The sequence below is a fragment of the Rhinichthys klamathensis genome, unplaced genomic scaffold (genome assembly GCF_029890125.1).
Source record: "Rhinichthys klamathensis goyatoka isolate OS25496 unplaced genomic scaffold, OSU_Roscu_1.1 h1tg000092l_1, whole genome shotgun sequence".
NCBI lineage: Eukaryota > Metazoa > Chordata > Actinopteri > Cypriniformes > Leuciscidae > Rhinichthys > Rhinichthys klamathensis.
In genome coordinates this window covers 1,314,086-1,341,766 of record NW_026606631.1, presented here as the reverse complement: position 1 = coordinate 1,341,766, position 27,681 = coordinate 1,314,086, and the positions used below count along the sequence as shown (strand labels likewise).

Sequence of the window (27,681 nt, the reverse complement as noted above, 5' to 3'; positions counted from 1 at the left end):
ACCTAACTCTGTCTACAACAGACATTACATTACATTGTCACACGCCAACTTTGTTTCGTACGTCAAAAATAGGAGGCATCGGTTTACTATTAAAGTTTTATTTCTCGCGTTCTAGTGTAGACAGAATCAATGTTTATAATAAGTTTTATTGTCTTTTGTCGCGTCATATTGTGTAACTCACGTCTGGTGTAGTTCTGGTGGGTTTAAAAATGTAATAAAATGGTTTTAAATCAATGGTTGGGTTTGTCCATATTTGACCCAAACAAGGGTTAAAACAACCCAGCATTACATCTTCTGAATTACATCTTCATAAATATCAGTTTTTGGGGAGTCACACCACATGACATTTTACAACCCAAACTAACTTGGCCGTGTCATAAAATATCATCTCTGATATCATTTCCAGTTTTACTCTTTTGCACCACGTGACTTTTGAAAAAATGTATTGTTGACCTTCGTTACCATTAACTTAGGTAAACTGTGCCTTACTAAGATTTTACCTCTTTTTTACGTTAAAACCATTTCCGCAATTCTTATTTCCATTTCAGTCAACATGAATCCAATGAACATCATGCTTGTACACTTTACATGCATGGTCAATGGACCATTTCTTTGGGTAGTTGTGTCAAACAGGTCATGCCGATGGGAATATACCGTGTAAAATAGATGGCTTTTTCCTCGAAGGCTTGAGCGAGCGCCACAAACACGCACGTTAGCACAGCAGTCACCATAGAAACAGCGAGCGACAGGTGAAACACACCTCCAGCATCTGTACATATCAGGCCTTTCTTCTATTTAAAGCACCCAATGATGTTGAGGAGAACCACAAAGACTATGACTCACACTCATAAGTAATAGAAAACTGAATTCCTACAACATATACTAACAATAAGTGACTACTTGGAAAACAAATTTTGAAATGGTAGCAATGTACAGTAACAAGTACTGTATTTTCAAAAACACTGCAGCAGTTTTCACCTCAGAACTTCATTTAACTCACTCTTTGACTACTGGCTCAAATCAGCAGGCAAGTGTGAACTGTGCTGAGTAATGATTGCAAAAGCATCCGAATCTTTCTTTATCAGGAGGCAAACGCATTGAGCTTTGAAGCCGCTTGGCTTCCCTCTGGTTGACTATGAGCAAAGGATATTGACGCGCTTAGCTTTCACGGAGCATGTGAGGGTATACGCGCCCTCGGGCTGGAGAGGAACGAGGGGTTTAGTCTCCATTTCAAAGAGAATTTTTGCATCGCTGCCTCTCAATATTTCTGTGGTGACATAAGCTCTTCAACTCATCTGAGATGGAGGGATGGAAAGCAGGAGGTGAGTCAGGTTAGCGTCGCGGTTAGCAGAAGCTCATTAGCTGCTCTCAGTCTTAACGCTGATGTGTGTTATTTTAATTCAATGTTAAAATACTTTCTCCTATCCCAGAATAATATGCAAAGACAACTACATGTAAGATATCCATAGGTTGTTTGTCCAAAAAGTGTAAACACTGTGGATCTGAAGCTATCAAAATATACTCTGTAAGCATCTGACCCGCCTTGATATAGCAACACTGCCTCAACCAATGTTGTGAGTTTAGGGGTGGAACTACTTTTTTAGACCAACCAACGTGGGGAATATTTGGGAAACCTGTTTGATAAAGTTGAAAAAAGGCAGGCTATGCCTCCAAAATCGGATATACTACATCCGTCATTTTGCCATTGTCACGTGACCAACCAACGGCACTTCACTGCCATTCATAAATCCTCTCCCGTGGCCTCATGGGATAGCAAAGTGCCCATCAAATCTGTACTTTGAAATCTCGGCAGAAGTATTAGGTCATCCAGGTAATTTTCGCCTACTGTATTTCGGACACTCTGTTGGCGTACTGCGTATTTTTGCAGTTCTGTTTGGTGATGCAGAAATTACACTGCTAAATCACCTCATAGAAGGGTCTCTTAACACACTCAAACATCATTATTAGAGTTTTGCTTATTCATATATCTTACTTAATTAACTGAAGTGTACAAAATGACATTGTGGCGAGCAGGAGGAGGCCGAGGGCCGTGAGAGAACGGCGCGAGGCCGGTGGCGTGATTGATGATGAGCGACACTTGCGTGATGCACCGGTCTCGTATCTCTGACAGACGACTACTGTCACACATAGTAAAACACAACATAAATCCAGGCCTGGTCCTCTCTCGTTCTTCACTGTTGTCGGTCCTCCTTTATGCTTCCGCTCCTCCATGAGATAGGAGACAGATGCGTCACGCTCATTAGTAATCACGGCACCGGCCTTGCGCCGCTCTCTCACGGCCCTCGGCCTCTTCCTGCTCACCACAGACATGAATGCACATTTAAATACATATTCTATAAAATAGTTTCATGATAGTTTCATGATTTTTCATGGCCGATTCCGATTATTTTTCAAGCAAACTGGCCTATTCGGATACCGGTTGCCGATTTTTTCTTTGTTTAAAGGGGTCATATAATGCCATTTTTGTACAAGCTAATATGATTCTTTAGGGTCTAAATTAAAACTTTGTAATATACTTTAATTAAAAATTCTCATTAGTATTGTAAGAAAACACTTATTTTACCTGGTCAAAAACAGCTCTGTTTTCAGCACGCCGTTTCAGTGTATATGCCTTTAAATGATAATGAGCTTTGCTCACCCCGCCTCTCTGTTCTGTGCGTACACCGTTTGTAACACAATAACACAATAACCATAACGCGTTGTTCAGTATAAACGTGGGATTATGAATTATATTGAGAACGTCGTACATAGAAAACATGCCGTAATGTACCCTGAGTGTAAACCTTAGACGCATTCATTGTGAAGTGTGCAGCTAGCGATTTGCAAAGATATAAATATTAATATAGTTTAATAAAACGTTACACTCACTTCAGTTCTTCTGGAGATTCAGCAGGAACACGAATATCTGGTACCAATCCTTTATTCAGGAGCAGCTTCTTAGCAAATCCAGCTTTATACTGACCCTCCTTTATAAAGCAGTCTGCTGAGAAATGATTTGCGCAAACATGAGAGCATTGACGTTGCTCGTGTGGAATATTCCCTTCGAAAACAAACTCAGCCACTGCGTCTTCAGCGGTTCGGATTTGGGAACATTAAAATGACTGCTGTGTTCGTTATTACACCCAGGAACAGAACACCACAATCGCTTAGACGCCATTCTGCTCATAGACAGTGCTCCAGCATTTCAACAATGACCGCGCCGGTCCGCGCAGACTATGATTGACAGCTCTCACGAGCGAGGGCGGGTCTGTGTTGAAACACTCCTGTCAATCAACAATCGTGGGAGGGGCATCCGTTTTATTGCCGTCACAAAAACGAACGGCTCAATTTGAGGCAGGGGAAAACATATAAGGAGATTAAAACAAAAACACTGGATGGATTTTTATCATTATATGATGGTTGTGTACTGCCAACACACATTTCAGTACAATCAACTTGTAAAAGTGCATGTACCATTATGACCCCTTTAAGCAAATTTAACCAATCAGGTTAACGTGTTACCAACCTTGTAACCAATCAGGTCAAGGTGTGATCGTCAACGAGTGGATCTCTGAGCTGCAGTGAGTGAGTGGAGGCGGGGCTCATTTGCATATTCATAGAACCATGTATACTAAATGAGGCAAGGGTGTAGAGTTACATTCAATCTATTTTAAGGTATGAAGATTTTTTTGCAAGGAAAAAAGTTTAAATGTGTAATTTTGGTGTTTAAAGATGAGTTTTAAGGGATACAAGTATTGACTACAGGGGGTCTTTAACTATAACACCAGGGGCGGACTGGCCATCTGTGTGATCTGGAGTATCACAGAACGGCCGGTACTCCAGGACGGCCGGCGGGCCGGCCCACCACCCGCCACACACGCCGTCATAACCTGTTTTTTCCCCCCACTAATCTGTTTCACACTCCAGTACTGTAGGTGGCAGCAATGCACCTTTAAGTTGGATGCCAGCGCGGAGCATTATCAGCTCGGCCCAAAAAAACTGCGATCGCGGCCGAAGCAGCTGTGCGGACTGATCTTGATCACGCGAACATTATTACACAGAGTTGCGCGATCCACTGAGAAGCATTTCAATTCAGTGCAGAATTCTCTATCTCTATTATAAACCCACAGATGGCTGTGATTTAAGCTAGTTAAAAGCCAGATTAAACAGCGCTGATATTCTCAACATCTTGACGCAAAAAAACAGGCGAAACATTGTTCCAAGAACAAACCAGTTAGAAGACATTTCACTCCACAACTTATAAATTAACTGTAACTTAGTAAAACAAACTTTTTTGGCAGAAATGTGCCTGTATTCATATTAAAAATGCTGTCATATTAATAGTCATGTAGGCCTATAAATGTAGGCTATTAAATGTAATGCAGTAATGTTTTTGTTTAGAAGTTATGGCAGTTTATTTATTTATTTTGCATTAAATATTTATACTAAATGTTTATGCTACAATAGGTTTTTAGAGAATAATATATATATAACGAATTTTTCACCAATTGTTGAACCAGAATATCAAGATATTTTATTATTTCGCATATGATGGTGAAAAATAAAAAAGTTAAAGTTAAAAGTAAAGGTAAAGGTAAGGTAAAAAACACCACCATGTTATATGTATAATACATATTTTTGAGTATAGCCCTTCTAGATTATTTTATCCCTTGAGGTAGCCCTCACACACAAAAAGGTTGGAGACCCCTGGTATATAGTAACTAAATGTTTTATAATTACAAGTTTGTGTAATTAGGGTTTCTGTAGCCAGTGACATTTCATTATTTGTGTTTTATTTTCAATGCAGATGTAATGGCATTGTACATTTTTTTGTTTTTATTTGAAGACTGAGGCTTCATTAATAAACAAAACCCCAATTGTCATCATTGTTTTTGAGATATTACTTGCTGTGAATACCTTGTCTGATATAGGTTACAGCAGGGGCGGAGTGGGACCAAAAAATCTACCGGGAAATTTCGTAGACCACCGGCCCTCGTCGCCGACAGGGCCAGATTAAGAGGCCCCTGGGCACAATGTCTTGTAGGTCCCCTCTTAGGCAGGCCAAATGTATATTTTGTCCAGGGACATTTTAATATGGCATTTACAGTTTTACTGATTTAAAAGTAACTTTGTTGTACTATGCTGGAGTAAAGTTCATAAATGGTCGTTCTTTCCCATAGGAATTTGTAAAACTATGTTGGGTGGACCTCTGTGCCTCTAGGGGGGTTCGGGGGCATGCTCCCCCGCAAGAAAATGTTTTACATTTTAAGGTTAAATGCATCAATCTTGTGCTCTTTGAAGAGATCAAAATTAAGAGCTTCAACCCATGAACTGCTCGTTGAACAAAGAAAAAGCATTGATTTGTACCAGGACAATAAAGAGGGCATCTTTTTAGTTATGAGAGTCTCCGTCTGCATTACATTATCAATGATGTTTTAGGATGCCAAACAATTATTATAATAATGTAATAATGATTTATATAATTATTCCTATGACGTTAAATCCATTTAGCCTATAAATGTACTATATAAATGAAAATTAATATTTCAAAAGTATATTTTAGCCTACATTACACTATAATATAGGACAATTAAAATATTTTTGTCCTAATTTCTTCACTTGCAAGAAATAAACCCTTGAGCTTTTATTTAGGAGAAAACACAAGATAACCATCCTGATCGCGTGAGCAAAGTAATCACGCAGCGCAGACAGGATGCCTATTCTTAAAGTCTTGTGCTGTTTTATAAAGACACAAAGCCATAACATGGTTTTAATTTTAGTTCGTTGGCAAAATATAACGCTAGAGACCTTAATGTTAGGTTATACATTTTACATCTTTACATATGTGTTGGGAAAAGGGAGAAGAGAGAGTTCGGCAAAAGGCAGATTCGAACTCGGGTCGAGCGCATCAAAAGCTGCTTTCAAGCACTTTACGACCTACGCCACTGTAGCTATTTCTTAACGGGCGTCTTTTTGCTGAAAAGACAGGCACTTAGTGCAAATATACGCTCCGTTATAGAAAATGTTAAAAAATATATATGTGTTCTTCCCCTCGCTTGGGCCCCAAGTGCACTTGGCAAACTTGCAATGAATACATTTTATCAGACCGGCCCTCGCGGCCTCGAAACACTACCGGCCCACCGGGAAAACTCCCGACTCTCCCGATTGCCACTCCGCTACTGGGTTACAGTATTGTGGCATAGTATCAGGACATTCTAGTGGCTAGGGGCGAATGGCTGGATGATGGGCCTATTTGGGAGAAAGTCCAGGGCTGTTTTTTAGCCCCAGTCCGTCCCTGTATAACACTACAAAACAAGTTTCAAGTGTCTGCTTATTTTTCAGTCCTCAGTGAAAGTGAAATTCTGTGTGAAGCAACAAATCACAGCCTATATAAATTTTATTTATAGTTTTGTAGGGCAAGAATATTTACCAAAGAGATTATACAGTGGGCGGAGCTAACTAGTCAACACTATACTGAAAAAAAGGGTATAGGATTTACTTTGAAACAATTTTCACTCAGAAATTCCTAGTAAATTTCACAAATAATTATAAGGAAATGGCAAGTACACTGAATTAAACATGAAATTTTGAAGCAAAAAGACTAAAATAGTAAAAAAAAAATTGTTCTGGGCAAAGATTAATCGCGATTAATTGCATCCAAAATAAAAGTGTGTTTACACAATATGTGTGAGAATACTGTGTACAATTATTTTGTATATATAAATACACACACATGCATGTATATATTTAAGAAATATTTGCATGTATATACTGTATATTTATACATAGATATAAAAAAACATAAATATTTTATATATAAATAACACATTTTTCTTAAATACGTACACATACATACGTGTGTATTTATATATACAAAATAATTATATACAGTAGTACACACACATATTATGTAAACACAAACTTTAATTTTGGATGCGATTAATCGTTGCCCAGCACAATTTTTTTTTACTCCAATAATCTTTGATTTTTGTATTTACATTTTTGTTTGTTTTTTGCAGGGTATCTAGTCACAACAAAAATGGGAGGAAAGTCCTCACTACTAAACGGATGAGTATTTCTGAATGTTGCCGTAATCGTTTTTAAGTTATTTATGACAGACAGAAATACGTCAATATGTACAATATGTCCATCTTTGTGTTTTGTAGCCGCTCTTGGCTTTTACGGCAGGTGTAAGTGTTACTGCGAGGAGCAGTGAAGGCCGGTGAGAGCACTCGTGGGGGCATTATGAGCGGGAAGGTGATTATCAGGCTCCTCGCAGCGACTGAGGACGGGGCCATTCGATTAAAACTCTCAGCCCTTCGCAATAAATCTCAGCCGTCCTCAGGGACCATATTAATGACTGTGTGGACACAGGTGGGTTACTTTCGATTTCAATGTTTCCATTGTGAGTTTCTCTGGTCTATTGGAAATGATATTTTAGAAATGTATCTGGTCTTCAAGGCTTTGCAAAAGTCTGAGGTAAAAATGAAAACGGTCTTAAAACAATAATACGAAAAATAGTATTTTTTTTATTGTTACTATTTGTAAAGCACCCTGAGCTCTGTAAAGAAAACATGATGGCTAAAAAAGTAAACATGACACAGATGGTCATGTGATCTCAACATGGCGACACCCACGAGGGGGGCGACCCGCTTCATGTAGGATAAAACGGACATTTTTGGAACACATGTATAAGAGTAGCCTGGTTAAAACCAGACCATTCTCAGTTGTAACTGAGTTATGGTCTGGCTAAGCGTCATAGACAAATCATTTCCAGAGGGGCGTCACCAACGGACGTCGCGGATAGACCTAAACCCAATCAGAGCGATGAAGGAGATGACGTATGCAGAGTGGCGGAGAAACATCTCCAAGTGTTGTTCTTTGCTCGGTTTTTAACAAAAAGGAAACGTTCAAATCGCTTAAAACAGACGCGATAGCTGATTCGAACGAGTGATGTTCGACGGCGGCATCCATCTTTGTAATGTAGGCTAAAATCTGCTTCAAAATCCCAGAGCTGTCGTCATCGTGTAAAGCTCGCCCCAACGCTTCTGATTGGTGCCTCGATTTCGACGGATTGGAAATGGGCTTGAATGAGCTCTTTGCCAGACTAACTTTCAGAGCAAATCTAAATTTGCCGGAAGTTGTCTGGGTTTTCCCAAACTAGTATAAGAGTTCATTTCAAGTAGATGTACATTTCACTAGCTGTGTTTCCATACAAAGTTGCAACTTTAACTTGGAATACCGCGTAAAACATTTGCGCATAAAGCACGTTTCCATCCAGCGAGTCAAAGAGTCGCTTTCTGATAAACTGGAGCCAAATATCACTAGGAAAGGTAAAGCCTCTCTGGGTCCTTTTTCGTATATAATAAACTACTTGTGCCTCAGAGCACGCACACGAAGAGCAATAAACGTGATCATGTTATCTTGCTTTCGGAGGCGAAAATGCCTGTTGTTTGGGAACACAGTCGTGTAAAGCCGCGTTTCCACCGCAGGAACTTTCCCAGGAACTAGAGACTTTGGGCTGGTACTCGGTGTGTTTCGACCACAGGAACCAGGGTCTATATGGTTAAAAATGTCCCCCTCAGAAAGTCCCTGCTCGCGAGGTAGTACTTTTTCACAGTTCAGGAGCTTTCGGGGGCGGGACTTGGCGCTGAACATGCCGATTGGTTGAGTTCACGCAGCATTTCATTTCAAACACCATTGTTAAAAGTCTGTTGCGGTGCGTGCAGTCCTACGTCACCGGGCTAATTGGTCTAATCTTCACAGTACTTTAGACCGCGGTGGAAACGCAGAAAGCATCAGGTTTTGGGGGGAAAAAGTTCCAGGGACAAATTGTTGCGGGTAATTTCAGAGAGATTTGGGGGGGAATATACCGAACCACTTTGAGGACAGACTTTGGATCAGGCATTTCAGAATAACTAAAGCAACATTTCAGATGCTGTGCAGCAAGATCAGTCATCTGGTTGCTCCAGTTAAGCTGTCCCATCCGTCAGTTGACTTTTTTGATGTGCATGGAGGAATTTATTTGGTAATAAATGCGTTTCCAACAGGAAGGCATTTTCCAATGAATATGTTTCAGAAAAAAATCATTAATGATATATGAGTTTCCTATAATGCATTAATATTACAATTCGGTTCAGGATTGTGATCTGTTCACTCTGATATTGGCCACATAAAAAAAAAAAATGTGAACAGCCAAACAAACAAAAAAATCTGATCTGAGCAGTAAATCAGAATTGAGCACTAAGGCTTGCAGCACGAACGTGTGTGTATGTATGTATGATATAGCATGCATGCATGTTTTCTTATCAAATTTTTTTTTTAGAATGTATACGCATCTTGGCGTTTCCATCCATCTTTTTTAACCAATATCCCAAAATGCGCATAATAATAGGTGGATGGACACATAGCTAATGATTATTTAATTGCAAAACTTAAATTTAACAAAACAAAAATTAATTTGCCTGCTGATGCAACACATGAAAACCTTACCATGTAACTCAACAGAAATAGTCCAACATTCCTATGATCTTATTACATTTATAGAGCAAGTTCTTCCAGTACGAGAGGGGAAGTAAAGTTCAGTGCTGTCCACCCCTCTGAGTCCATTAGAGACCCATCACGAAGGTGACATTTATTCTGTGATTTATGAAGAATATTCACTGCTGGCAGTTTGTACAGCAGAGGTCTTGGCCATTAAACCAACAGAGGAGCGGATACATAAGAAAAATACATGAAAAATAAAATACGGTGAGTCAGAATGATAACTGTTGTGTCACAAAGCATTTGACCAAAACGATGCTTCAAGGGTCGAAGGGTGAAGAGCTCTTAATAGCACTTGGTTACTTTCATGCACTTTGATGTGTTTGGCACTTTAGCTTAAATGTCAGTAAAATAATGTAAACTCTTAACACCATGTAAAGAAATGCTTACTAAAAGGCACGAAAAATCCTGCTCATATTTGACCATAAAAGAAATGATCCATACATTCATACATACATACATACACACACACACGTTCGTGCTGCAAGCTCAGATTCGATTTTTTTGCTTTTGTTGTTTGGCTGTTCACATTTATTTATTTTTTCATGTGGCCAATATCAGATTTGAGTGTGAACAGGTCACAATCCTGAACTGAATTTTAATATTGATTTTTTCTGAAACATATTAATTGGAAAATGCCTTCCTGTCGACCAGTGCTGTATAGAGCCAAGCAACACAAAACCAGACATTTTATTGACTGCCGTAAAACGTCACGCACTACTGTGAAGACATAATGATTCAGTTTACAGTTGTTTAAAGATACATTTGGAAGTCTTTCAACAAATACAACCTAAATAACATAAAATTACTGCAATCTCTATTTTCCAAACTTCTATGTAATTTATAGCAAGATTGCTAACTGAGAGAACAGATTTCACATGCAATCACTGCATTTACATAAAAACAGCCATTAGATGTTCTCTGCTAAGGCAATTTTGGCCCTAAATGGCCCTTTTTACACAAAGATGCAAAGTAAACATTTAAGCTGTTGGATATGTTTTATGGTCGGGATGCTGTGCAATTTGAAGAGGATGAGTCACTGAATTGTGTGTCTGTGAGAATGTGCCATTAACACCGACGGTAGTGTTTTCTCATTTAACAAGGCTGGTCCATCTAATAGCCAGTAAAGCCCCATCGCGCACATTACAAGACACAAGTTCATCGCCATGCACACTTTTAAAACACTTGCTTTCTTGTTTTCTGTCATGTTGTTGTCATTGAGGTCGTGCATTGTAGAAAATTGCTAACTAGCTGGGCGAAACTCACAAAGCAAGAAAGGAATAAGAAATTATATTTTACTTAGAAAATTATGCTTATTTTTAGGATCATTAAGATTTAAAAAAAAAAAATTGCATTGTGACTTTCATGACAATTAGCATAAAACAGTACATTTTCCCACATTCCTCATTACCGTAATGCAAAAAAACTCCTCATTACCGTAATGCAAAAAAACTCCTCATTACCGTAATGTCAAAAAATGAGATTTGATTTAATTGATTATATATTATTAAAATCATTAAGATGTATTTGCATTGTGCTGGTCAGGCAATTGATTTCCCTTTCTCTACGCAGCAAAAAAAAAAGGTTTTCTTTCAGTTTTGTCGTGAAATTATTTGTGACATTATCTGTACGATAATTAAGTACATCCCCCCCCCCCCCCCCCATCCCATCCTCCTCATTAAGGTAATACAACAAATGAATTATCATAACCCTAATGAAAAACTAATATTTTATTTGTACAATATGTCTTTTAAAGTTAAGCTTTTACAAAATACAATACATACATTGTGGCATTTGTTGCACATCACAGCCTTTAATTATTGAAAACAAAAGAACACCCGAATTCATTAATCCTTTGGTAATGAGGATGCATTACGGTAATAAGGCCTTTTTTTGCACAAAGAATCATGTTTCGTGTGGTTTTGTGATACAATGCTTTACATTAATATTAACATGCTTTTGGAAGTGCATAAATAAGACTTGCAACCCATTTCACTTCTGTAATGTGATGCATTTTAGAGTGAAACAATATTGAACGCTAAACAAAAAAAAAAGTTGAGCAGGACTTCATTTTACCCATTTGATTGGAATTTTTAGGAGAGTTCAGAGGGGAAGGGCTGGAAAAAAAGAGATTTGATGGTGTCACTGAAAACCAAAGTTGTTTCAGACGCATGTACAAGTGCATAGACTTTCTTGAAAAAAAACCCTGCTCCCATCATGTGCAGAAAGACCAATAATCACATCTTAAAATCTTAAATGGCTATCTGGCCATCATTTATAAGAATTTGTCAAAAATGGTTATATGGGGCAGGGTTCTGCCGGGTCTGTGCAACAAAACTAGCCCAATGGCCAGTCAAAATAGCCTAAAAGTAGCCCAATTCTCCATCAGGTGGCCAAATTCTCCACTAAATTTGCATGTCTGTGGGGTTTTGGGGATGTTGGAGCACAGAGATTGTTCTTACGGGGTGGAAATCAACCCGTGGAAACAAATGTACCCGCAGCAACAACTTAAGAGTAGCCCAATTCAGTGGGAAATTTGCGGATTTGGCAACACTGTAAGGGGATACAAAAGAGGTACACCATTAAAAACACCCGAGAAACGCAAGCACAGAGATCTAGCCCTGAAGTAACAGGAGCTGATGTAGAAGAGAGGACCTCATATGGAAAGAGAGAGAGACTTTGTAGTAATTGAATGTTATTATGTGGGAGAGGTCCGCGCACCCTACTGAGAGAATCCCATTAGTGGCCAGTGAGATTTAATCGGCACGTATGAAATTATTAAAAACCTCAGTGAATCGCTCTATTCCGCCCTGTTAACGGGTGATTCTGCGACCGCGGGGAAACACTGCGGACTGTGTGTCTGTACACACTCACATGCAAACTGGAGATAAATATGAGACTCACATCCTCGCAACACACACAAAACACATGAGTGTGCTGTCCGCCTTTGCGTACGTTGCCATTAGCAACCCATGTCACACATTGACGAGAGATAGTGATGTCACCAAACGGTGGCAATGTGTGTTACTCATCAGTGCATGTTGTTCAAGCAACTGCTCCAGATACATCTAGCAAATGTACTTTGTTTTGCCTAAAGATACATTTGAATATGCATTAAATTCTGCAACCATTCATCTTTATAGACCCGTATCCATCTTAATTTGTTCCTATAATCTTCATCACATCCAATCATTTCCTATACTGTTATTTCCATTACGGTTTTGTTCGTTTTTCTATGAAAATGTAAAACATTTAGGAATTAGTGGAGTGATTGATTGAGTGATTTAAAGTCAATAATTATATCCCTTAAAACTCACCAAAATTACCTATTTAAATGTTTTTTCCTTGAAAAAAATTCTTCCTGCCTTAAAATAGCTTGAATGTAATTCTACACCCTTGCCTCATTTAGTATATGTGGTTCTATGAATATGCAAATGAGCCCCGCCTCCACTCACTCACTCAGCTCAGAGATCCATTGGTTGACGATCACACGTTGACCTGATTGGTTACAAGGTAGTTTGTGACGTCAGAAACACCAGCGATTTCAAACCCTGGTTTTGACACTGTCTTTGATTCACTGCAGTTTTAAGGAGAAAATGACTTATGAATTTACACATAGTTTGTCTTAAAGCATATTTAAAACACCACATAGACATATAAACAACATTAAAAGCTTGATTTTCACCACAGGGGGACTTTAAATTAAAGAATTGCAGCTACTGTTCAAAAGTTTGGGGTCTGTAAGGTTTTTTTAATGATTTTAAAAGAAGTCTCTTATGTTCACTAAGCCAAGGATGTATATTTTTTTATCAAAAATACAGTAAAATCAGTCATTAAGATGAAACCTTATTTTCAAAGCTGACTTTTCAGCATCATTACTCCAGTCTTCAGTGTCACATGATCCTTCAGAAATCATTCTAATATGCTGATTTGCAGCTCAAGAAACTTATTGTCACTGGTGAAGACAGTTGTGCTGCTTAGTATTTTTGTGGAAACCGTTACATTTGTTTTGTTTTTTAAGTTGAAAAAAAAAACAGCATGTATTTGAAATATAAATCTTTCTGTTACTTTTGATCAATTGCTGGGGGGGGGGAAAGCATTAATTTTAATTATTTATTTTTAAATCCTACTGACCTCAAACTTTTGAACAGTAGTGGATGTATATGGGGACCGTTTAATGTTGTCATATCACTGGAATGGCTGCAAAAGTATGTCTGAGCATCTAACTATGGTTATGTTTCCGAATCAATCAAAACTACACAACTCAACATCAACCAGTTAAATGGCACACAGTGAGCCCGATTATGTGGTTTATTAAATTCACTTGGCAATGTATTGTGCATGTAAACAGACAGACAGCACAGATGTGTATCCATGTAACAGTCGACGGGAGACCAAGAAAACAGAAAATCTCTTATAGTGTTTGGAATTGAAGGAAAATTGAGCGTAGCAGCCCCATCATTCTGTGCCGATTTCAGGGCTTTTCCACTTGTCAAAAACCTGACGACAAAACAGCAGCCTCCGATACGCTGGGTTACACCTCAAACAGAGCTCAATAAAACCTGCCCAACAAACCCTACTGCATAAAACGAAAAGTACATTTAAAGGGACAGTGCACCTAAAATGCACAAATCATACTCATTCGAACCCTGTATGAATTTATTTATTCAGTGATGCACAAAACAGACTTGCAATGAAGCAGTGGAGGCTGGTGGGTTTAAAATAAAGGAGGCACACTAAATTGCAGCGGTCCCAAGGAATTTTTTTTTTTTTTTTGCTTAACTGCATTCAAATTCAAACGAATATTACATAATTCACGCCTCTACCGTGATTGGTTGATCTACCGCGGGAGGCTAGCCTCCTCTGTATTTTTTCTCAACACTCTTAACTGCTAAAATACTCAATGGCAATTTACTTATTTTTTATTACCAAAGGAGGCAAAAGTCTCCTGCTATGGATTTGCCTCTCTCTCCCCTTTGCTGTCCCATTAGACTCGCCCTAGCACAGTTTTCCAAATGTTTCCATCGGTAGATGTTACAGAAGTGAAATAACAAACAAGAAATACACACTCAGAGCAGAAAAATGAAATGAATAAGTGGACATTTTATTAAATCGTCCTTCTCCCATTTTTACCTCAAAATGTTGGGTGGGCTGTGCCTCCCGTTCCTCCTCTGACGAGCCGTAACTGCAATGTGGAGCACAAGTCATGTGGACACTTTTATAGCGCTCCAGTCCCCATCCACTTTCATTGATGGAAAGTTGCGGTTTCATTTTTAGGTGAACTCTTGTTTTAACAGCTATAACAGGCACTGCATAAATGATGAACATCTTGACAAACGGTTCTCAGTCAGCACTATCATTTACAATAACGCGGGCAACACCATTGACAAAAACATCAATTCAGTTGGCAGTTTACACTCATTCTCTGTAGTTGATGGTAAAACAATGAGGCGATCCGTCGTGTGAGATCTTAGTTGAGTTTTCACCTCTACACACTCATGCCGCGGGCAACATGTACACACTCATTCACTCTCTGCAGGTCAGATACGGGCTTGTTATTGGCCTGTAATTATTTTTTCACATCTGCAAATTTGCATCAATAGGCACAAGGGCACATTTGGTAGAGAGGTTGTGATTGTTTAAGAGAAATTAAAAGTTGTCGCTCACTTGCAGTGTAGAAATGGTCCATGTCCAGAATAGCTTATTACCATAAACCTTATGCAATTTAAATACAATTTCTTCAGAATGCAGTTTGTATTCTGTATATTCTGTATATATTCTTTATGTATAGAATATCCGGGAAAGTCTGCGGCATTTGCTAAATTTAGGAGTGTGTAACCGCAACACACTGCTTGGATCACTGTATTACTGTGATACTGCAACTTGACCTTCCCTTTCTATTGTAACATGTGATATGGAAGTAACATCAGACATCATTTTTACTTGTGTTTGATTGGACTCATTGAACATTTTTATATCAAATTTAATAAAATAACCTTTAAAATTTCCACAAAAATAACTGGATGCTACTATTTAAGGTAAGACACTACAAGCGAGACAATTGTTTTCATGTAGTCACAATTCTGAGATTTCTGGCTATTTCGCTTCCATAACATCATCTTTCAGACTAGAGAAAAGAAAGCATCCAGAATACATAAGTGTTAATTCTATTACACTTTCTCCACTTCACTAATACTAACATCAAAATAATAAGATTTTCCAGAAGGGTTTGTTCAGAAATCCTTTGCCTATAGTTTATATAACATGTTATTACTAAAACATAGTGAAAAAAAAAACTGTTTTCTAATTTATATGGAGTGATTAAATGATCCAAAATCCCCTCTGTAAAAACCTTTGCCTCTGATGTCAACAAAATGAACCTGGCTTCATACAATGTTCAGATTTCTGTTCTGGAAATGTATACAAATGAGTGCAAATTTAATTAGATAATACCTCATTTGCATATTTAGACATAACTTTTCAGAAAAAAATGCAATACAAAATTGTTTTAATGTACTGTGATTAATTAACTAGGGAAATAAACTAGTTGTTAATTTTGTATAGGCCCTCTAGCGGTTAAAAAGCTAGCATTTTTGCGGAAGAACATTGTTTTGGTTGTGCTTTGGCTCAGCGTGACAGTACGGATGAATGTGATTATCTGTAGCTATGTGTATATGTCATTACTGTATAGCCTTACTTGAAAATAAATCCCAGCACAGCGCTTCAACAACCATGATGAAATGACCCTTCACAATAGATAATGCTTTTCAATGAACTCTGATAGAGAGCTAATTTATCTGTACAATAAAATACCTTACTCACCTGTTGAGTACTAAAAGCACAATCTCGCCATTTCTGAAAACCCAAGCCAATGTTGATTCTTGTTATATTACGAGCTCTGTCGGGATCTCTTTCTGCCAGCAGATGCTCCTCTGTTGAGGATGGAGATTCAGCCGCTCCATGTCAAACTGTCTTGCTCATTGCGAAAACTATTCCACTCCCACAAAATACATGCATCAAAGTATAGCCGGAGCAAGGTTCCTCTATATGCGGATATGACGAGACATGCACGGGTGCAATTTCTAACGAAAACCATTCCATCAGGCCTAAAATATAAACACTTACAATGGGCTTACAGTGAATCAGGGTAAGGCAAAAATATGTTTTGAAAGAAGGATCGACAATGTATTGACTGTAATTTTTGAACAATAGTTTACATATTACCTAAAGACGTGTCTCTTTAGTCAAGCATTCACATAATGCTTACCTTTTAGTCCTCTGCTATGCCATACGGAACCGTTTGCCACTGAAACTGCTTAACGCACCAGTGGGGCTCGACAGCCTTATAGACAAACGGGTCGGTCCGTATGGTTGCGGTTGGGTTGCGGAGAGTTGGGTTACGGAGAGTTGTGAGATTATGGTTTTCTAACACCTACTCCCGTGTAATGGAAATCATTATGAACATCAGCTATGCTAATTATTTCCCATCTGCCTTTCTGCTGTTATCTCGGGACGCTTGTCCCGAGAAAAATGGCGTTCGTAGGCTCCAGTTTGGTATCCTGCCTCTCACGGGGATTTCGGATGCCCCAACGCCTGTGATGAGAAGACCAACGCCTGTGAAGAGACGACTCAACGCCTGCGAAGAGACGACTCAACGCCGGCGATATGTTATCCCCTAAATATTACATGATTAACTAAATGTATTTTTTCCAGGTACTCTCTGATATGGACTTACTGTAAAGCTTCTTTAAAACCCTATGATTGTTAGCCAGAGGAGAACTGGCCCCTGACTAGCCTGGGTTCTCCCAAGGTTTTTTTCTCCATCCAATCTGATGGAGTTTTGGTTCCTTGCCACTGTCGCCTTGCTTTTGGCTTGCTTAGTTGGGGATATTTAATATTCAACAATATTATTGAACTGTGTTGTACTACTTTCATGTTATCACTGTGAAGCTGCTTTGATGCAATCTGTATTGTGAAAAGCGCTATATAAATAAATGTGACTTGACTTGACTTGACATATTAAAAAATGATAATAATAACAGTAGTAGTAGGCTGTATGTACTGTACATCCATTTTGAACAAAACCAGCCCTAAATACACCACCGGTCTCATTATAACGCACATTCATTTATTTATTTTATAATATATGCGTACACACACTCGCACTTGTTCGTAACCCACTTGCAGACACCATTTAAGACTGGTAAACAATCTCTGGTTCACTCAAGCCTAGCAGCTCTACAGATGAGACCCTGCTACAAAATAAAGTCAAATTAAACCAAGCACTGCTGATTATCACACATAAACTGGAGTATGTAATAATGGAAGGTCAAATAATGAGAAAATACAATGAAAATTTTAATTAAAACACGTAACAAAATATAAATCCAAAACTTTTACTTAACTTTCTGTGTAAAAAAGTGGTCAAAGCCCAAAAATAATCGAAAATCATTGTAAAAAAAAAAAAAAAAAAAACGCCTGGGCAACAACGACAACAACCAACATGAGGTTTGTTTAACTCCTTTGGAGATTCAGAATGTAATTCATAAGAAATATGTTACAACCTTCATAAAAGACCCAAATGTCTCATAGTTGTGCATCTTGCAGCCTTTAGCTGGTTGAGGCGGGGCGTAATGTGGCGTAAACTAACTTTAGCTGGACAATAACTTTATCCTAATGCGTAACAATCTGTTACGGTAATTTCTATTATAACTGTAAGGCTGCTTTGAAACAATCCATAGGCCTACGGTTAAAAGCGGTTTATAAATGAAGGTGACTTGACTTGAATAATGTCTCATATTATGAATGAGTCAGAAGCCTGAAGCAGACTTTGCTAACGGCAACAAGGCTAACAAGCGAGACTTGTTCCAATCTGAGAGGAGTCTAAAGACCTAAGTACATAAAACATAATATGGTGTGACATCGATTCAAATAGTGAGACAGTATTTGTACATGTCAAACTGCATAACTTAAGCACACTTCACTAGACTGAATAGACACAGTATTCCAGACATTCAGTGTGCCATTCCAAATAATGGGAAAACAATTTGTTTAAAACATATTGATGATTGGAAATGATATGAAATTAGATTTTACCCTAAATTTTCTCATCAACAGTCAATGAGAAAAAAAATCTGGTCTGTTTACAACTTGAGCTGGAAATAATTTGACCATGCATGTTATTCATGGTTAGATTGCCCCAAAACAAAGGACATTAAAAGCAAAATTACTCATTCAAATCGGAAGAGATCAGACCAGCTTGGAGTTCATTGATAAGGAAAACAAACACCTGGATTGCTTTATTGTGGCTAATGTGGAAACCATTAAAAATCCGGCAATGACACCAAAACGTTATCATCCCATTTGTGACCAAAACAATATATTTTAAAAATTTTGTCCTAAAATACCAACAACACAATACCATACCAAGCACCTTAAATATCCACAGTAAACTGAAGACCTAGTCACTCGTTCAAGGACAATAATGTTTATGCTTGATGTTGAGGATCCTCTCCGGACAGGTGTTCAAAAGTGTTGCAAAAGGGCACTTCTATATGAAATACGGCTACAATCCAAAAAGACTCTATAACATCAGTTATTCAAAACAATCATAAACACGTATAGCTTGATGACGCAGTGATGCAGCGTGGGATCATGGGAGTTGTCATCTTCACCTCCACAGACGTTTTCGCTTTATGGGGTTATCGTTGGTGACAGAACCCATGGCGAACGGTAATGAATAATTGTTCGTCAGTGGTCCATAACAAACAACTGTGGCTTGCTATGTTACCAGCGATTCGGCTTTGACGCTAAAATATTACATTGTTCTAGTGGTTTTGGGAAAAAAAAATTATGCACAAATCTTATATAGTACCTTTACTTTAACCTTGACAGTTTCATCCCAGTGACCTGAAGAAAAACTGTGCTGAATGTACATGATTTAATCTTGTATATCAGTCCCACGTGAACAAATTAAATTAAACAAACATGATTTGTTCACAGTTTCAACATCATGGAATGAAGTCGTTTTTAAGTGAGTCAATTTAGTAGTATCAAAGTGATTTTAAATGGTTCCCTATTTTGTGTCACGTGACTGAATTATAAGATTGTACCAGCTAGATCACAAACTATTAGCTAACATGTTAGCATGCTAAACGGGTAAATAGTAAATGCTCTTTGAACAGAGCAGTGTAATTTAAATGGTTCTAATAATTCCAACATAATTGAACATTAAACACTATCAAGTCTCCCCCTTTTCTCATCTTGCTCAAAAACACATAAATTAACACTCAATGTCAACAGTTTTACTCTCCTCATTAAGTCCCAAGCAAAGCATGCTAGGTACTACGCTTTCAGCAAAAATCATTTTCAAGTTTTTGATTGGTTCACATTCGCCCTAAATAATTTTTTCAAGTAGATTGCACATTTAAGAGATTTACGTTAATCGAAACGAAAGCAAAGATCGCAAATAATATGATTGAGTAAATTGGACAATATGTGTTCTCCCATTTCCATCAGGGATGCAACTATAGTCTACATACCTCTCATAAAATCAGCAACATGTCTTGAACATATCATGTTAAGGTAAAGGTAACACTTTATTTTGATGGTCCCTTTTGAACATTCTTTTGACTATAAGTAACTTTGTAACTACATGTCAACTTATTTTAACCCTAACCCTACCAGTCTACTACTACTATACTAATTATAACACTCTAATGAGAGTTAGTCGACATGCAAGTGCAACTTGTAGTCAATGGAGTGTGTTAAAGGGACCATTAAAATAAAGTATATTAATTAAACTATATTAATATGTTCATAAATAAAATAAAAAACATTTAATATACATAAAATATAGCAAATTAGATCAAATATGTAATTAAATGTACCATTAACATTAGATAATATATTAAAAATAATATTATACAAGATATTTACAACATCCTGAATGATTAAAAATGTCACAATCCGAGTACTTTCAGGTTTGCTATCCGGTGAGGCACAAACTTGCAGCTGCTCTTGATAAGCATCTTCCATAAACCTACAGCAATCATCCTGTATTAGATCAGCGTAGGGAAGCTGAAATCTAAAACTTGTAATGGAGACTGCATCATTTCAGCAAATCACATGATTCCACCCCCAGTCATTTCACAACAGCAACAGATATGAAATTATACCGTGCGTTTATGCAATTAGAAGCTGCAGTTCAAATAAACCACCAGCACAACCTTAAAACTGCATTTTTAACCCAGACTGTGGAACTCCCTAGCAACAAGAAACTAAACGATTCACTCTTTCTCACTTCAAAACGCTCTCAAGGCTATAGCCAAAAACCCAGCTTTATTCCTTTCTCTCCCTCCCTCGGTTCGTCAGCGGCACGCGTGGTCCTACGAGTGCCCGGTCCACGTGAAAGACTGTGTGCGCCAAGGACTTACCATCAGGGATTACAAACACAAGTGTGTTTGTGTCGGATCCTAATCACATAATGGATATGGCATTGCACAGGACGCCTAGATCAACCCGGGCCTTCCGCTTTACACTATAAATAACAGATCTATCACAGACAGAGCTCGCATCCAGAAGCTTACAATCACTGGCCATTTGTCTTCAAACTCTTGCCTGATACCTGGAAAGTGAGTTAAGCAGCGCTAAACCTTGCCGTTGAACACCCACAAGGGGAAAAACAGTGAGTTTTTCGAGGCATGGCATGGCAAATGTGTGTGTCACGCTGATCTGATTAGGCAGACAGGTGGGAGACATGCACACTAACACAGAGGAAAGCGGGAGTTGACATATCCTGTGATCTATGAGGAACAAACTGAATCCTGGAGGCTTCGCACGTGCACGGGTTACATATTTAAACTGTCGTCCGGGATTTCAATGAAGCATTTCGGTTTGCAGAGGGCCGTTGGACACTTTAAAAGTTCTGCACGACATTTTAAGAAAATCCCACGCCAAGCAGCATCAGCACAAGCTCAGAACCACCTCACTTTACCGAGACATTTCTGTAACGTCTTTCAAACAACTTGGTGATTTTTAGTGGATGTGTGAAGTATGAGTCTTCATTTTTTTTACATTTATCTATTATTTTAGTCAAATGTTTTAAAAGGAGTGCCTGTGCAATCTTTAAAATGAACTTTTGTATTTTGTGTAACACTTTTTTTTTCTCGATAGTCCACTTTAGACATTCTACTAAGTAACTTTGCAACTACATGTCAACTAACTGTCATTAGAGTATTAGTAGACTGTGCTTAATATCTGCTAACACTTTATATTAATGCTCCCCAACAGATATTCTACTGACTAGAAGTAACTTGGCAACTACAAGTCAACTTATTCTACTAACCCTAACCTAACCATAACCTAACAGTCTACTAATGAGAGTTAGTTGACATGTAGTTGCAAAGTTACTTATAGTCAGTAGAATGTCTAAAATGGACTATCGAAATAAAGTGGAACCGTATTTTGTATCTAATGAAGTGCAATTCATACATTTTTTAAGTGCTAAAGTTGTCACTGAAAAACTTGACAGAAATAAAAGAGGATCTGAACTTTGAGCTGATTGCATAATCTTAATTATCAGAAAACATATCTCATGTTCCCATTAATGGCAGAATAACTATACCAAGAAAACACAACTGATCAAACCATCATTCAAACTGACTGCTCTAGCTTGACTATAAAATACCAGCATTCACCTAATTTCAGCTCCTATCAACACAAACATGTTCCCAAAAACATGCACTAAGCATCTTCTGCTGGAGAGGTTATTAGAAAACAAGCGCACTTGTAATATTTGAGGATGGCAGTTGGGCAGAAACAGCAATAAAGTGTTGCATCACTTTCTCCTTGCAGTGATTTGGTGGTTCCTGCTGCCACCCCAGCACACGCTCCACATGCACGGTCATATTTCATGGAGAATTTTATACAATATTATACAAAAACATTCATTTTAAAAAAAAAAGAATAAATAATCTGTTATATAACATCAATATAGATATGAAACATTTACTATTAATAAACAAAATATTAAATAAGTATGCAAATATATGTGATATAACTATGCAGGGATTCTACTTTATGAATTTGTTCATTATCAATATCTAAAGACAAACGCAGAAAATAGCAGTAATTTAATTAATTGATCACTTTCAGGTATGGTATCATACACCTGTAAACCCTCATGGCCACAGGCTGATGAAAATATGAAGGGGTAGATCGTGGTGATACCCTGCCGACAGTTATTCTTAGAAAAGTTCAAGCTTTTGGGCAGGTAGTTATTAGCATTTATGCATCATGTATCATGTAAAACTCAAGTGTATAAGACAAGTTCATAGGCACGCATGCAGATCCCAATGCTGCAACACACCCGAGCTGAAGGTTGCAGATACGATGTGTTACTGAACACAGAAACAAAATCAATGACAGAAATGCATCCACCTGTCCTTCGTGCACACAAACAACATATAACCAACAACACACAGCATCAGCCAACTCAACACATGCTGATCTCTCTTACGTGGAGATTATAATGCAATGGCAAAAGAAACAATTTGAATGTCTGAATGAAAGCACAAACCTGTCTGTCCTTTCCCGAGGGTCTTTTCTAAGCGGTATGGTCCCACGTAATTGGCATGAGGGGTAGAGCTATTTTCTTTCCCAGACAATGACATGTTTCCCGTCTAAACACACTTCACGCGGCGTTGCAGTTCTTGGGATACAGCAATCCTCTTATCGCTGGCTGCACCGGAGGACGCGCTTTACTCCAATTTAACGCTGTCTCTTTTGGTTTCTACTGTCCGTTTCAGACCGAGAGTCTGTGGTTAAGGTGGGAAAAGGAGTCTTTTAATGTGTCCTCTCCTTTCCTTCTCACGGGGGTGAACCGGGCGGCTTAAGAACCGACTGGCATCGCGGGACCTGCACAGCTTGTGTCCGCCTGTGCGGCTTCTCTCTCTCTCTCTCTCTCTCTCTCTTCCTCTTCCTCTCTCTTTCTCTCTCACTCACTCACTCTCTGTGGAGTCAGTGGCCGGTGCGCGAGCCAGACAACGCTACTACGGGGAAGGCGAGCTCATTAATATTCATAAGCTAAGCTTTCTCTATTGGATAGTGACCGAGAAACGTCAGCAGGAAATCATTCATATTAAGTTGGCAGTTTTTTTATTGAAAACCAAGAAACTAATGAACCACATTTTAAAATAAATAAATAAATAAGAATTAAATAAATGAGTAAATCTGTACGCTAAATGAATAAATAAGTAAATAAATATGCATATAAGTATGCAAATGCAAATAATAGGCCTAAAAACAATTTGGCAAATGTGTTTTTGACAATTATGTCCTGTGTTCAATTTTTAAATCAATATATTAAGTTTGTAATTAATTTCATTGAATATGCATTACATTTATTTACTTTCATGGTTTACATTTGGCAAGTTTGCTTTAATGTAGGCTACTGTAGGCTACATGAAATTTAATAAAGAAGTCAAGTCTTCGCCATTGGAGGTTGGACATGTGACATCATCAAACCCTAATGCATATTAATGAGATACGCCTTTATCGTAGTAGCATTGGTGGTTCCGCGTGCAGAGGCTGGTCCGCAGCGCTTAATTCTGATTGACGGAGAAGCTCGCCAAGCGCGAGAGCGTCTGTGTGCCGCAACCACAGGTCTGACCGCTGAGTGTTCTCTAACAGCAGATGATTGTAAAATCATTGCTCTCTCTCTCTCTCTCTCTCTCTCTCTCTCTCTCTCTATATATATATATATATATATATAATAGATAGATAGATAGATAGATAGATAGATAGATAGATAGATAGATAGATATTTTCTATCTTTTCTTTTATTATTCGCCACTTTTTTCTGCTGTGATCTACATGTAATATATGCACAGAGAAACAGGTTACAGTGTATCAGTGACCGGCTCATAAAGGCTCCAGTGCTGTGTTCACTGAGCAGAGTGTGTTGGCCAGGACCTTAATTTCACAACCTACTGATCTCAGACCTGTGTGAGAGTGAGAACAGGTGCTGGAGGGGCAGCCGCCAATGACACGCCTCCCCAAGTGTGACAGATAGGACCCTACTTTTGAGAAGCCCACGGCTGTGGTGGAGAGGATCTGACTGCTCACCGCAACTCACAGCATTGCATTACATATCCTGTGGATATACAGTACATGCAGTACTGTACCTCAACACATGCTTCAGTGTAACTCAATACACATCAAGGTACTTCATCTGCTGCTGTACTGTGGAATTTGAGACACATTAACAACAGTTTGAAACTAAATATCGTGAACAAAAGCCGTTCCTGGTTGTCCTCAATAGAGAACTTGATGTTCTCCTTTATATTTTTTTCCTCGGGTCCATATTTATTAATATAAGATTGAAAACCCCAACACTAGCACATACTTTCTGATAGGAACTTAAATTAAATAAGTTCAATTAAACAAGTTCCTGTATATACAGTTTACTGCCATGTTGCCATTTTCACATGACCTGCATTTTAAGTGGCGTCACATCCCTGCTATCGGCAAGTCCTCACCCGGGGCCTCATTATGGGATAGTAAAATGTCCACTCACAAATTTTTACAGAAGTGGTAAACCGTCACAGTGTTTCTCACAAACTCTTTCATGAATACTAAGAATTTGGACATACTTGAGTACTGCTTTTCACAATATAAAAGGCCTTTCGAAAGCATTTGTACATCTTTATTTGTTCGCAGACTTATGTTAAACTCAGTACTTAGCTGAGGCACCTTTACAGTCTCAAGTCTTTTGGGGATTGATGCAACAAGCTTCATACATCTGCCTTAAGGGATTTTCTGCCATTCTTTTCTTCCTCACAAGCTCTGTCAGGTTGAACCGTCGGTGAACCGCTATTTTCAGGTTTCCCCAGAGATGTTTGATTGGGTTCAAGTCCGGTCTCTGGCTGAGCAACTCAAGGACGTTCACAGAGTTGAAGGCACTCTTGCTTTGTCTTAGCTGTGTGTTTAGGGTCATTGTCCTGTTGGAAGGTGGACCTTCTGCCCATCCCGAGTTTCTGAATTCTCTGGACCAGGTTTTCATTAAGCCTATCTCTATATTTTGCTGCGTTGAGCTTTCCTTCTACCCTGACGAGTCCCCAGTCCCTGCCGCTGAAAAACACCCCGAAAGCTTGATGCTGCCACCAAACTTTACCGTTGGGAAGGTATTGTGCAGGTGATGAGCGGCACCAGGTTTCATCTAGACATGACGCCTGGAACTGAGGTTCATCAGACCAGCGAATCGTGTCCTTTAGCTACTTTTTTTCAAATTCCAAGTGGGTTTTCATTTGTCTTCACTGAGGAGAGGCTTGAGCCTGGTAACTCTGCTTTAAAGCCCAGATCCTTTTTGTCTTTCTGTAATCAAGACCATCAATTCCAGACAATGGAAAGACAAGGCCGCAGCCTGGCGCAAGCTTAGGTTCCTTGGGGGACTTCTAGTTCAGCATCATCTTCACGTTAGGACTTCTCAAGAAGGACCAAGAGAGTCAGAGAGCAAGAGGCCAAGAGCGCAAGAGGCTAAGAGGACAAGAGAACAAGAGGGAGCTGATCTTGATGATCAGTGATTTTAAAGCGTGAAGATGTCACATCCTCTGGAGGTGCGTGAGCCAATGCGAAGCTGCCTCTTTGGAGGGAGTTTTTACGACCCATTGTCTTCTAGCAGGGCATTTGAATGTTTAATTTCATTGGGTGTTTACGAAAAGAATCTACAAGATTCTTATAATACTAATTGCGTCATAAAGTTAGCGAAATGTAATGTAAATTAACAAATGGGGGACGAAGATTGGAGTTTATAGAGACTAAACATGCTACACATATGATTTTGGTTAACCATAGTATGCAAGTCATGTCTCAGACCAAAATAGTTTAGAAGAGAGAATGAATACATAGGCCAAACCACATAAAAGGAAAATTATGAGATGGAAAATTAGATACATGTTAATACATTAATCACATGGTTATATATATAGAATATATAGGATTAAAAGGGTTCATTTCTTCTTCTCAGCAAGAATTAAGAGAGTGTCACAACTCTCTGGAAATTCCGTTGGGTCGTAAAGCTTGTTATCAGTCTTAATGTGTCCTGTAACAGGACACCAGGTTCTGCCAGTGGGTAGGCTTCATTTGTGGGGGAAGTTTTATAGAACTTTGTTGGAAGAGTGAGTTTGTTGGATTCTTCATTAAATATAATGATTAATTTGTGTGTGTCTGATTGGTCCAGACGATTCAAAACGAATGGCCAAAACGCATTAAAAGTTTTACATTTTTAGTTGAAACGGTGTTGTGTAAACAACACACCTAAGAGATGTGCAAAATTTTTACCATATTATTGCATTTCTCACATTGTGCAAACAATGGTTATTACTTATTTAGATTACTGTCCAATGGTGTGGTTGAGTGCATCAAGTAAAGACTTGGAAAAATTACAATTAGTCCAGAATAGAGTGTCACAGTGTTGGTTTATGCTCCCTGGGGTCCACTAGAGGTCCTCTTCCCCCACGGTGTCATTCACATTAGGAACTGCATTCCCCACAATCCTTGTCTGCTCTTATCACGGTTCATTGCACCCAGCTGTTCCCCATCATGATTGTTAGTTTCTGTATGTATAAATACCCTGCCGGTTTAGTGTTTGTTATGGAGTCCTTGTTATTTATCACACCACTTTTGAGGTCTGTTTCCGCTCTGTTCTTGCCTGGTTATTGTTTTTGTGTTGCTTATTAGGATTTTGACCTAGCCTGGGTTTCCCCATACTGCCTTGCGCAATTTTATTCACGCTGCTAGGTAGTCTGGATACCATGGACCAAATTTTTGCCTCATCTAGGGAACCAATCACAGAACGGGGAGGGAGCAGCAAGATGATGATGACGTCTATGCGACACACCGAAGCAGTTTGTTTATACCTATGGATCCAACATGGCAGCAGACGCGAAGTTACCTTTCGATGCAGCCTTACGGTGCAGATCCACTTGTCCGTGCGACACTTCTGTTGTGCCGCGCTCCACTTTATTCCTATGGGTGACGTCACGCGACTTTAACGCGCCCGCAAAGCATCCCGGGAAGGCGGCGCTTCATTTGGAAAAATGCTGCGCGTCAAAAAGCTGGCCGATGCCCATCTTCATG

The 27,681-nt window shown here is 38.7% G+C and overlaps 2 protein-coding genes across 7 annotated transcripts in view; one reads left to right on the top strand and one right to left on the bottom strand.

Moving 5' to 3' along the window:
* The window catches only part of brsk2a (BR serine/threonine kinase 2a), a 252,756-nt gene extending 229,230 nt beyond the window's left edge, over positions 1 to 23,526 (bottom strand). For 5 of the 6 annotated variants that reach the window (XM_056252083.1, XM_056252084.1, XM_056252087.1 and 2 more), the window contains exon 1: positions 23,123 to 23,522. In XM_056252083.1, the coding sequence (XP_056108058.1) occupies positions 23,123 to 23,216 (94 nt within the window). In that variant the 5' untranslated portion in view covers positions 23,217 to 23,522. Of the gene's footprint in view, positions 1 to 23,122 lie in introns of all 6 variants that reach the window. The other variant, XM_056252082.1, reaches the window with a different exon arrangement.
* Positions 1 to 27,681, top strand: part of ldha (lactate dehydrogenase A4) — a 243,088-nt gene that overhangs the window by 165,335 nt on the left and 50,072 nt on the right. The gene's annotated exons all lie outside the window — the stretch shown is intronic.